The sequence below is a fragment of the Coregonus clupeaformis genome, chromosome 39, assembly GCF_020615455.1.
Source record: "Coregonus clupeaformis isolate EN_2021a chromosome 39, ASM2061545v1, whole genome shotgun sequence".
Lineage (NCBI taxonomy): Eukaryota > Metazoa > Chordata > Actinopteri > Salmoniformes > Salmonidae > Coregonus > Coregonus clupeaformis.
This window is the reverse complement of record NC_059230.1, coordinates 2,529,840-2,543,075: the sequence shown is the minus strand read 5'-3', so window position 1 is coordinate 2,543,075 and position 13,236 is coordinate 2,529,840. Positions and strand designations below refer to the sequence as shown.

Here is a 13,236-nt window from a genome sequence, read left to right as displayed (position 1 = left end):
ATTATGATAATGTTCAAATAACAAATATAATTCTCAATTTGTACTATATCCTTTGCTATAACATTATGTCCGAATAGACGCAGAAACAACAAGTCATGATATCTTTCAAAATTGGTTTTATTCCCATTTTCTCAAGCAAAGTTTTTTTTTTTTCATGTAATTAAAAAAACAAAACGTGGGATTTCTCTTAGTTTTTATGTACAAGCAAAAAAGTTGTGGATGAAAAACAATTGAACACATAGAATCCATCCCTGCACAATAAAGTCAATACATTGAGAAGATCGAAGACAAGCATCGTGGAATAAAATACCTCCAGGGTTCTGTCCCAAATAACAACCTATTCCCTTTATAACGCACTACTTTTGACCAGGCCCTATATCCACAAAGCATCTCAAAGTAGGAGCGCTGATTTAGGATCTGTCCATATAATCTTATTCAAACTGATTCCACGTCAGCACTCCTACTCAGACACTCTGTGGATACGGGCCCTATGTAGGGAATAGGGTGCCATTTTGGATGAAGCCCACATTCAACCCTCTCCCATTTTCACGAGTTCACAAGCGTTGCAGGAGGCAGGTGACACACACACAGGCACAGACACTCGCACAGTCACACTACCAGAAGATGTCAATGTGATGGATTCCTAGTAGTCTAAAATCAGGAGTGGCAGAAGAGAAAAGGGCTACATCTGAAATGGCACCCTATTCCCTACATAGTGTACTACTTTTAACCAGAGCCCTATGCATGCCCTGGTCAAAAGTAGTGCACTACAAAGGAAGTAGAGCCATTTGGGATGCAAACAGGCAGATGCTGACGGAACAGCACAGGCATGTACTGATAGGTAGGTAGCGAGGGGGAGGATAACTCGTAAGATAAAATAAAATAAAATGTAATTTTTCCTTATTGGGTGTAAGCATACAGCTCACCCACATACATCATACACATACATAATCATTCTCCATTCGCACACACACACACACACTTCCAATCCCTCCCTTTCACTGACAGTGCAAAGTAAAACCAATGTTAAAACATCATGCAGGGTAATGGTCTCTTTACAATGGTGGTCCAGTGTGCAACAATAACAACCCCCCCCCAATATTGCTACCTACAACACTGTTACTCATTCACAATACTTAAATCCATTCCTTACATCCTTAAAACCTTCCCCACTCTCTCACTCAAGTGTTTCCCCTACCAGGCAGGGCAGGCCTAAAATAATTGGGCTTCAATTGACTATTGTTGTGTTTAAAGTGAATCACCCCCTTTATATTGATTTGGTAGGCCTTGATTTTGGCGCCCCGCCTTGAGAAAACAAATCTAGGGGAAAGACACAGCATCATCATCATTCACACCTAAACTAGGAGCCTCTGGTGTCAACACATCTACCATGCAGTCCAAGTCCTCAACTACAAATGTCTTACTCACACCTCTCTCTGGTCCCAGATCTGTCTAATGCTTTAACTAAATCCTATGGCATGACAGCAGTAGTCAGAGGAGTTGGCTATAGCAAATGGGTCATTCTCACGAAACTGTCCCAAAAATTCTCTGTCATTTTTCACAAAATATCTTCTTGAATCACTGAAATTAGGATATGTACTTATCTATTTCATAATTATTATAATGTTTTTTTGATCAGATATTATGCATTTTAACCAACAGTTTCACAAAATTATCATTACCGTAACAGCTTTCAAAGTCCCAAAAAGTAATAAACAAATCAATATATATATATATATTTTTTTTTTACATTTCTCCCCTAATGAAGAGGCCTGAGTTAAACATAACACTGAAAATGAAATTATACAATTATTATAAAATACAAAATCTGACTTTTTCCCCAATTTGAGCTCTTTAGCCGTTTCGGTAATGAGAAGGCAGTGGGGTAAAAGGGGATGAGAATAAGAACCTCATTCTGAAGGCATATAAGGACTACTCCTCTAGATGATGCATCATGGGTGAATACAACTTTATTTAAAGGAACTTGAAAAAGTAATGAGAAGTCCACAGACACTGTTTGTACTTAATACATATTATAGTTGAATGTAAACTCCAACTAGAATACCATTATTATGATTTTTGGCCAAACTACAGCAACATATTTTGTGTTTTATTTAAATAAGTTAACGTTTTTGTAAAGATTATTTTTTTGTAAATCAAAAGACCTGAGAATTTAATCCGGATTCATTTCTGTAATGAGAATTTGGGGTGAAAATGTAAAATGTATTTCAAATAGGACATCTTCCCAAAAACTAGACATCTTATTCCTCAGAATGCTAGTTGATTTTTGCAGGTTTTGTAACTCAATTTGGTACAGACATTTTAAAACTGGTTTCATGAAAATTACCCAAATACAGATCCGAGACCAGCAGGCTATTATAACTTGTCATCACCAAACCTGGGTACTATTTAAAATGTTTCTTCTTGAGCGTTTGTCTGCTTTAGTCTGCCTGGTTGAAGACACCAATACCAAACGTTGGGTTTGCATGTTTTGGCACTATTCTGTTGGTTCCATCAAGCATAGCTCAAGTATTTGAAATGATTTCAAATAGTATATGAACCCAGGTCCATCAAGTCCATTCTCTGTCTAGCTCTAGCCTACTCACTCACATACATACTGTACATTCATACTATACATAATGTACATAGATACTATACATACATACATACATACATACATACTGTACATACATACATACAACGTACACATTTTCTCACACTCGTACCACACAATCCACTCATCATCAGGTCTGCGTTCTAATAATCCATTCAGCGTAGAATGCACGGCTTCACTCTAAGTAGCATGCTAGACAAGTGGATTCTGGAAGAGAGCGCCTGTCGTCGTCTCCTATAACTAACCCGAGTCACTCAGTGGAACACTCACACTGTTTCAGGGTGTTCTGGATTCTATATCAATGTTCTAGATTCTATGTAGATGTTCTAGGATGTGCAAGATTCTATCTAGATGTTCTACAATGTTCTAGATTCTATATCGATTTTCTAGATTCTATATAGATGTTCTAGAATGTTCTAGATTCTATATAGATGTTCTAGAATGTTCTAGATTCTATATAGATGTTCTAGATTCTATATAGATGTTCTAGATTCTATATAGATGTTCTAGATTGTATAATGATGTTCTAGATTCTATATAGATGTTCTAGGATGTTGTCGATTCTATATGGTCTGTCTGTCTACTAAGTTATGACTATCACCCATTGGTCCACACATGCTCATACTGCACGTTGTAAATCCCAAATCACACCCTATTCCCTATTTAGTGCAAAAGTAGTGCACTATCGGGAATATGGTGCCATTTGGGACGTAAACACTGGTCCCTGATCCAACTGCTGTATATTATTGTGCATTATGTGGGGGGCCAGGAGTTTTTCCTGACCATGTGACCTGATCAGGGGAAAAACTCAGGGCCCTAGTTATCAGCTATAACCAGGGCCAGGAGTTGTCCTGGTCTAGTCACATGGGCTGGTCCTTTTTGTATTATATGTTGAGATTAATATCTCTCGTACACTTAGACACACACACATTATGAGAACTCTCGCACACTGTTCACTTGAGGAATCGTGTTGGCTTTTTGTAGCTTGTCTTTAGTGGAATGGGGAAGCCTAGGAATAATGACTGACAGCGGGGTGATGGGAGGGGTCTATCCAAGCTGCAGCCAATGACAGTCCATCTTTGTGCTGTCTGACGGAGGGGCCACACCTCCAGGGCTCCTTAGCCATACCTCCCTTTGCATTCTCTTCCACGTGATTGGCTGCTCTGACGTAGTTGGTTTGTGTGAGCAAATCAGGAGTAGATGGTGATGACTTCACTTCCTCCACCCCTGACCAATAGGACACGTTCCAATCCCTCAGTTAGAACTTCCAGAAATTCCATATCTGACCATCGGTTAAGGACTGGTCCACTGTTAGGAAAAGTTCTCAATAACAATAAAAAGCATCATACTGTAACTACCACAACTACTACTGTCTTTTATAGCTATGACAGAACACACAGATATCGGTTCATTTTCAATTCACTCAATTAAGGAGGTGAAAAAGAAATGGATTGAAATGGAATTGAGTCCAACCCTGGTACACAGGAAGAGACATACAGGAAGTGAAGTGAAGGATACAGTTTTCGTCTCCGGCTGGGTTCCGTGGCGGTCCCGGCATGTTGAGCAGGACCAGCCGAGCATCATGGGATTTGTTGACGATGACCTCGTTGAGCTTGACGGCCGTGTGCATCCGCCGCACGTTGGAGTGGTCCCTGGGAGAAAGACATCATTAATAACAACAATCATCAACATCCATTTGTGTGTGTACCTCCATGTGTGAGTGTGTCCATGCATGCATGTGTGTGTGTCCATGCGTGTGTGTGTGTGACTTACGGCCTGATGCTGAGCATGTCTCTGAAGCCCTCTGGCGTACTGCAGCCGGAGTGTGTCGCTCTGTACTGCAAGGCTTTCTCCTTGGTCCAGGTCATGTGGACTCGTCTGTTCTCCGAGGCTGACATCCCTCCATCCCTTTCCCTTCCTCCGGCTGCTCCTCCTCCCTTTTCGGCATTTCCTGTGGGGCCTCCACCCCCGTCGGTGTCTTCGTCATCATCAGAGCCAATGCTGGTTAGCCGAAGCATGGAGTTACGGTCCTTTACTAACTGGGCCTGAGGGAGAGAATGTGTAACACACACATTTACAAATACTCTCTCTCTCGCACACCTGGGAGAAAAATACACCTACAAAAGACACACAGTCACTGAGTACAGGGTCGGGCTGGGCGATATATCCAATTCATTTGAATATATGTTTTAACGCGATGTTCCAAATGCCTGAATCAAGGTAATTTATTTAATGTTTTTATGAGCGTTTTGTCTTTTTGGTCTCGTCTCCTTCGCTCCTTCTGTGCTGTGTGCCTTCCCACTCGCACACAGACACCAAGCCCCTCCTCCTTCTGTGCTGTGTGCCTTCCCACTCGCACACAGACACCAAGCCCCTCCTCCTTCTGTGCTGTGTGCCTTCCCACTCGCACACAGACACCAAGCCCCTCCTCCTTCTGTGCTGTGTGCCTTCCCACTTGCACACAGACACCAATCCCCTCCCCCTGCCATTCAAAAGACTTAAAGATCACTTCTTCCTCTCTGACAACAAGCAGTTTTAAACTCGCTATTTGCATTTGAGGTTTGGTCCAACAGAATCTGTCATATGGACACCGAAACGCTTTGAGACATTATTTTACTGTAATAGACGAGAACTTTCCAACGATACCCTTTTTATGTCTCAACTCCCAAAATGTAGAACAGAGCAGACCCTACTAAAACCAGAGGATCAATGAACATGAGTGTGGAAAATGAATGCTCAGTTTCTGTCATGTGCAGCATTGCAGTACCATATACTGCTATCGGCATTTTAACCACAGACTGTTATGTGCTATCTGTCTAGTCTGTGGTTAAGAAATGTGCAATGACCATAAAAATACACATTTATATAAGGAATTGGCAACTCGTTCTCATTCTGAGAAATAAGCATCTTATCAAGGTAGGCTACTTGATTGAAATATCTAAACAAAGTGAACAGGCTGTTGTTCAAACTGTTGGAGACGGACTGAAGTGTGTATTAATAACAGTTCAACTGTTCTACCTTGTTAGCAAGCAAATAGATCCAAGTTGGCTAGACTTTAAATAGAAAGATTAGCTGGCTACTCACTAGCACATGGGCTTGTGCTTGAGAGATTGTTTATGAGACTGGAATTAATTTTCTATAATCCCTGCTACCATTATTAGTGGATGTGCATAGTTATTTTTGTAAGAAAAGTTGCATTTTCATATACAGACTTGAAAGCCAGATCAGTGATTATTGCAAAAAAGCAAGTTAAAATAATTAAATTATGAATGGGTCTTATGGTTGTGGAAGGCTTATATTTAGCTTAGGTATAATTTTATAAGCCCAAAATTAATTAGATTATTCCTGACTGTCTGAAATGCTGTGTATTGTCCTTTAATTGTGCAACAAAGCCTATTTAGAGAAAACGTCATAAAAAAAATTATTATATATCGAGATATATATCGTGAATCGGCCATAAGTTTGAAAAGAAATATGATGTGTTTTTTAGGCCATATCACCCAGCCCTAGTAGAGGGTGGTATTCATTAAGGAACACCGTAGCAAAACGTTTTGCAACGGAAAACAAAAACGGGTGTTTCTTGTTAGACAAGTTCAGGCCGTCCCCTCCCTGTTTCAGTCCGTTTTCTCCCGTTCGGTGCCTATTGAATACGACCCTGATACACACTCTCTAACACAGGACAGCTTATGTCTAGAGATATGTAGGCTGCAGGATAGCACTACGTAGTCTACGAGACAGCTGGGAGTCAATTACTACTGAGCAGACAGCAAACTTACTTCATCTAAACTCCAGCGAACTCGCTAAGGAACACAACGATAGGCAGATGAGGTGAAGATGAACTTTCACTCACACACTGACACACACACACACACACACGCATATGGAAACAGAACTATGAAACAAACACACTTGTTGAGGCATCCGCACCTCTTTCTCTCGGTCAGACTTGGACAGCCTCATCTGTCTGAGCATCTGAGACCTCTGCTCCATCATCAGAGTCCTCTCATAGGTGTAGGCTGAGATGTCACTGTTATGCTAGGAGAGGAGAGAGAGAGGAGAGGAGAGAGAGAGAGGAGAGGGGGGAGGGAGGAGAAGGGGAGAGAGGAGAGGGGGGTAGAGAGGAGAGAGGGGAGAGAGACAGGAGAGGGGGGAGAGAGGAGAGGGGGGTAGAGAGGAGAGGGGGAGAGAGGAGAGGGGGAGGGGGGAGAGAGGGAGGGGGAGGAGAGGGGGAGGGAGGAGAAGGAGAGAGGAGGGGGGGGTAGAGAGGAGAGAGGGGAGAGAGACAGGAGAGGGGGAGAGAGGAGAGGGGGGAGGGGGAGAGAGGAGAGGGGGAGGGGGAGGGAGGAGAGGGGGGTAGAGAGGAGGGAGGGGAGAGAGGAGAGGGGGAGAGAATAGGTGGTAGAGAGGAGAGGAGAGGGGGGTAGAGAGGAGAGGGGAGAGGGGGGAGGGAGGAGAGGGGAGAGGGGGGAGAGAATAAGGGGGTAGAGAGGAGAGGGAGAGAGGTAGAGAGGAGAGGGGTAGAGAGGAGAGAGGAGAGGGGGAGAGAAAGACAGTTTCTCATGGGTCAAATGAACAAAGCCTAACATATAGCTCTTAGCTGGCGATCAATATCGAAATACAAAAATATTTCTTGATCAACAGTACGCTCCGGCATTTTTACATGAACGTTTGAGTAATGTGCGTGGGTCTCAAGTTATTATTAGGTCTATGCAAAAACCTACCATCTCCACCACTTCAACGTCAGCCTCTATGCGGAGGTGGTAGAGGAAGGTAGCCAGGTCCTTCTTCATCTGAATAGAGTTATCCTCCATCTGAGCCACCGTGAAGATACGCATCGCACACTTACGCCACACCTGGGGATGGAAACACAACAACAACATGAGTCACATACAGGTGTACACAACCTTTCTCTCTACGAGAGGACGATGGCATGATATGACTAAATATGACTAAATGATAGGACTAAATGATATGACTAAATGTCAGATTTAAAGTGTAGTAGACACAAACACATCCTTTATCTGACCTTGTGTTGCCTCAGTAGGAAGGGCAGTAGCATGAGCATGCCCCCGTCGTGGACGATCCACCACACATCAATGTATCCCTCCGCGCAGGGCTCGCTGTTGCCGGGGAACAGAGAGATGTTCTTGGGCACAAGTAGGGCCAGGTGAGCCGCTGTCGTCACACGCACCGTGTCTGGAGGACGCACGCACACAGAGAGAGAGAGAGGGGGCACTGTTTAGTCAAACTGCAATGGCTCAAAGTTAGATAGCAGGTAGTCAAATTCAAAGGGCCAGTTGCCTTGCTTGACAAACAGATGGCAGTAATGGTACCATTCAATGATTCCTCTTGATTTCCCCTCTCTCTCTTTTTCGCCTCATGGCTTTTGCCGTGATGCCTGATGAGAAAGCAAGCACACACACCTCTCCTCTCCTGTACTGTACTCACTGATAAAGGTCTTCCAGGACTGTGGATCCTCACTCTGCCTCCAGGCCAGGGGCCAGCCCATAACCACAGTGTTGTGCCTCATTCCTCCTAACCCACTGGACTGGATCATGTGACTGATGCCCTCCCTGGCCTTGTTAGCCACAATACACTGACAGAACCCTTTCACCTTCTCCTTGTCCATCTGGTGCTTCAGAGTCTACAGGAGGGAGGGGGGGGGAGAGAGATATATAGAGAGAGAGCGAGAGAGAGAGAGAGAGAGAGAGAGAGAGGGGAGGGATGGAGAGAGAGGGAATGGAGAGAGAGAGAGGGGGGAGGGATGGAGAGAGAGAGATGAGAGAGAGAGAGAGAGAGGGAGAGAGGGGAGGGATGGAGAGAGAGAGAGAGGGGAGGGATGAGAGAGAGAGAGGGAATGGAGAGAGAGAGAGAGATGAGAGAGAGGGGAGGGATGGAGAGAGAGAGAGGGGAGGGATGGAGAGAGAGAGATGAGAGAGAGAGAGAGAGGGGAGGGATGGAGAGAGAGAGATGAGAGAGAGAGAGGGGAGGGATGGAGAGAGAGAGAGGGATAAATAGTTGTTATAACACGATACACCTACAGATCCTTCACCTTATCCATCAGGTGAGTCTGAAAGAGAAAGACAAAATTAGAAGCATGAAAGAGGGTAAAAGAGAGGGGGGAGAAGAAGAGGGGAGAGATGAGGGGAGGAAGTTAGAAGAGGTATTTTTGAAACAGTTCTGGAGAAATGCACCAAGAGAGCGAGACAGAGAGAAAAGAGAGACCGACCTGTTCTGCAGCCAGTGCCTCTCCATAGCTGTGGAGGTAGTTTCCAGTGATGACGGTCCCTACGATGGTCAGACCTTTACCTGCCTTCAGCTGAGATGCAAAGGTTAGCAGGCGGGGAGACTTGACATAGGCATCCTCATCTAACTTCAATAGAACTAAGAGCTGGGGTCTGGAGGAGGGAGAGAGAGAGAGAGAGAGAGAGTGAGATTGTAAAGGCGTGAGATTGGGTGTGTATACATGAGTGGTTGTGCATGAGTGTGTGTGTGTGTGCGCGTGTCGCTGTTAACGGTATACTGCTATACTTTACGTCCAGTTCTTGGTGTGTATAGATGGCTGTATGTGTGTGTTGTTGTGTGTGTATGAGGTTGTGTGTGTGTGTGGCTGTGTGTGTGTGTGTGTGTGTGTGTGTGTGTGGCTGTGTGTGTGTGTGTGTGTGGTTGTGTCTACTATACCTCCAGTTCTTGGTGTGTGGTGGTCCCTCTTCCAACCTCAAGAGGGCGTAGCGAGCAGCGCTGAGGGACAGACCCCGGATACCATCTCCCCACTCCTTCTCTGCCCTGAAACACACGCAGGGGCACACACACACACACACACACACACACACACACACATTATTAGACAACTCATACACCCACACTTTGTCTAAATATATTCATCTTCCTTCACAAAATATATTTTTGGATTTCTGTGACCTCCATTCACACAAGCCCACACACACACCACAAAATCTGAAACACACACACACACCGATACAACTGGCTGGTTCCAGCAGGTCCCCATGGAAACCTACCCGTGGTACTCGATGTATTTGTAGATCATGCCAGCAATCACTATAGCAACAATAGCATAGTACCATGACGATATGAACATCAGCGCCAAGCAGATGATCATACCCAAAAATGACAAGGTCCTAGAGAGAGAGAGAGAGACAGAGAGAGAGAAGATAATCAATCATCACGCAGGGCTCAAACATTAATGCTTGTCCGGGACGAGTAAAATAAATAAATAGGACAAGTAAAAATAAAATTGTCGAACAAGAAGAATATAGATTCAAGTTGTCTGAATGGACAAGTCAAAAAAACTATAATATCGCAATATCAAAACAATTACTCCGATCAGAATGGGATCAATTGTAATTGTAATGTTGTAATATTTTATAGGCTACCAAGGGTGGCCAATCATCCTCCAGGAGAGCCTTAAAGGGGCAGTGTTGTATTTTGAGAAATACTTTAATATGCAGAGAAGCCAATATTTTTGTCTGATTCTCTATGGTAAAAAAAGATACTAATGCATTTTATTTTGTAAAGGGGTTCCTTGCATCATACATTGATCGGTGTTACAGACCATTTTTGACAACAAAAAAGGTAATGTCAAGCCCTGATCGCACTTGAGAGAGAAAGAGAGAAATAGAAAATAGTCAATCACACTTGAAAAGTCCTTCTCCATTCATAAAAATGAGATGCGTACATAAAGTATATAGAATGTGTGTGACAGAGGAGACTTGTGGGAGGAGCTGTAGGACGGGCTCATTGTAATGGCTGGAATGGAATGAATGGAACGTGGTTTCCATATATTTTATGTGTTTGATACTGTTCCTTTGATTCCATTCCAGTCTTTACAATGAGCCCATCCTCCTATAGCTCCTCCCACCAGCCTCCACTGATGCGTATGCATACCAGTGGTAGTAGGAGAAGCGTGGTCTCCAGTTGGGAGTTCTCAGGAGCGTCTGCAGAGCACAGGCCAGGTTGACAAACAGATAGCACATCAGGAAGAACCTACAGAGAGAGGGAGATGTGGGACTCAGGCTACACTGGATCATTATCCATACACTCAGACAAACGCACAATCACTCTCATGCACACACACACACACTTTCTCGCTCTCTCTCCAAGAAACACACACTCACATGGAGAGGATGGGTGCCACCAGGTCCAGAGAAGCAATGAGGATTCCCAGCTCAGCGATCAGAGCTGTCAGGAGCAGAGCCCAGGTAGGCTCTCCATTTGCCTTGCCATGACCAAAAACCTGGACAGAGAGAACATTATAACATCAGAGAGAGAGAGAGAAAGGAGATAGATAAACGAGTGTTGTAGTATATCTCACCCTGAGGAAGGGGATGATGTTGTCCTTGGCGATGGCCTGGAGGAGGCGGGGAGCGCCCGTCAGTGATTGGAGCCCAGCGCCGCACGTCGAGAAGAAGGAGCCAATCACAATGACCCAGGGGGAGGGCCAAGACAGGGTTCCCACCACCAGGTTTCCCTTCACCGAGTCTCCAAACCTACAGACAGTCAGACAGGTCAGTTAGTGTGACTTCACCGAGTCTCCAAACCTACAGACAGACAGACAGGTCAGTTAGTGTGACTTCACTGAGTCTCCAAACCTACAGACAGACAGGTCAGTTAGTGTGACTTCACTGAGTCTCCAAACTTACAGACAGACAGGTCAGTTAGTGTGACTTCACTGAGTCTCCAAACCATCAGACAGACAGACAGGTCAGTTAGTGTGACTTCACTGAGTCTCCAAACCTTCAGACAGACAGACAGGTCAGTTAGTGTGACTTCACTGAGTCTCCAAACCTTCAGACAGACAGACAGGTCAGTTAGTGTGACTTCACAAACCTTCAGACAGACAGACAGGTCAGTTAGTGTGACTTCACTGAGTCTCCAAACCATCAGACAGACAGGTCAGTTAGTGTGACTTCACAAACCTTCAGACAGACAGACAGGTCAGTTAGTGTGACTTCACTGAGTCTCCAAACCATCAGACAGACAGACAGACAGGTCAGTTAGTGTGACTTCACTGAGTCTCCAAACCTTCAGACAGACAGACAGGTCAGTTAGTGTGACTTCACTGAGTCTCCAAACCATCAGACAGACAGACAGGTCAGTTAGTGTGACTTCACTGAGTCTCCAAACCTACAGACAGACAGGTCAGTTAGTGTGACTTCACTGAGTCTCCAAACCATCAGACAGACAGACAGACAGGTCAGTTAGTGTGACTTCACTGAGTCTCCAAACCTTCAGACAGACAGACAGGTCAGTTAGTGTGACTTCACTGAGTCTCCAAACCATCAGACAGACAGACAGACAGGTCAGTTAGTGTGACTTCACTGAGTCTCCAAACTTTCAGACAGACAGACAGGTCAGTTAGTGTGACTTCACTGAGTCTCCAAACCTACAGACAGACAGACAGGTCAGTTAGTGTGACTTCACTGAGTTTCCAAACCTACAGACAGACAGGTCAGTTAGTGTGACTTCACTGAGTCTCCAAACCATCAGACAGACAGACAGACAGGTCAGTTAGTGTGACTTCACTGAGTCTCCAAACCATCAGACAGACAGATAGGTCAAATAGTGTGACTTCACTGAGTCTCCAAACCATCAGACAGACAGACAGGTCAGTTAGTGTGACTTCACTGAGTCTCCAAACTTTCAGACAGACAGACAGGTCAGTTAGTGTGACTTCACTGAGTCTCCAAACCTACAGACAGACAGACCGGTCAGTTAGTGTGACTTCACTGAGTTTCCAAACCTACAGACAGACAGGTCAGTTAGTGTGACTTCACTGAGTCTCCAAACCTTCAGACAGACAGACAGGTCAGTTAGTGTGACTTCACTGAGTCTCCAAACCTTCAGACAGACAGACAGGTCAGTTAGTGTGACTTCACGGAGTCTCCAAACCTACAGACAGACAGGTCAGTTAGTGTGACTTCACTGAGTCTCCAAACCTTCAGACAGACAGACAGGTCAGTTAGTGTGACTTCACTGAGTCTCCAAACCTTCAGACAGACAGACAGGTCAGTTAGTGTGACTTCACGGAGTCTCCAAACTTACAGACAGACAGGTCAGTTAGTGTGACTTCACTGAGTCTCCAAACCTTCAGACAGACAGACAGGTCAGTTAGTGTGACTTCACTGAGTCTCCAAACCATCAGACAGACAGACAGGTCAGTTAGTGTGACTTCACTGAGTCTCCAAACCATCAGACAGACAGGTCAGTTAGTGTGACTTCACTGAGTCTCCAAACCTTCAGACAGACAGACAGACAGGTCAGTTAGTGTGACTTCACTGAGTCTCCAAACCTTCAGACAGACAGACAGGTCAGTTAGTGTGACTTCACTGAGTCTCCAAACCATCAGACAGACAGACAGGTCAGTTAGTGTGACTTCACTGAGTCTCCAAACCATCAGACAGACAGACAGGTCAGTTAGTGTGACCACAGAATTTGTCCTAAGAAGGCCAAGTCACACATCAATTTCAGTTTACTTCCTAAATTGACTGAATTTAAATGAACCCCACCCTGAAACACACACAAACAGACAACAATATACTAACTTGTCTCTGAGCACCACTCCTTCGATGCAGGCTCCAAACAGCACCACACTGCTCAGGTCT

General features: G+C 44.6%; 1 protein-coding gene across 5 annotated transcripts in view; it reads right to left on the bottom strand.

Moving 5' to 3' along the window:
• Positions 1-99: 99 nt before the first annotated feature.
• Positions 100-13,236, bottom strand: part of LOC121554709 (solute carrier family 12 member 6-like) — a 33,909-nt gene continuing 20,772 nt past the window's right edge. For 4 of the 5 annotated variants that reach the window (XM_045211843.1, XM_045211842.1, XM_045211844.1 and 1 more), the window contains 14 exons: positions 13,177-13,234; positions 10,947-11,121; positions 10,750-10,868; positions 10,520-10,618; positions 9,634-9,753; positions 9,296-9,400; positions 8,844-9,012; positions 8,063-8,258; positions 7,641-7,810; positions 7,336-7,467; positions 6,524-6,649; positions 4,388-4,659; positions 4,133-4,266; positions 100-3,896 (listed from right to left, as the gene is read on the bottom strand). In XM_045211843.1, the coding sequence (XP_045067778.1) occupies positions 3,805-3,896; positions 4,133-4,266; positions 4,388-4,659; positions 6,524-6,649; positions 7,336-7,467; positions 7,641-7,810; positions 8,063-8,258; positions 8,844-9,012; positions 9,296-9,400; positions 9,634-9,753; positions 10,520-10,618; positions 10,750-10,868; positions 10,947-11,121; positions 13,177-13,234 (1,967 nt within the window). In that variant the 3' untranslated portion in view covers positions 100-3,804. The remainder of the gene's footprint in view (positions 3,897-4,132; positions 4,267-4,387; positions 4,660-6,523; positions 6,650-7,335; positions 7,468-7,640; positions 7,811-8,062; positions 8,259-8,843; positions 9,013-9,295; positions 9,401-9,633; positions 9,754-10,519; positions 10,619-10,749; positions 10,869-10,946; positions 11,122-13,176; positions 13,235-13,236) is intronic. The other variant, XM_045211845.1, reaches the window with a different exon arrangement.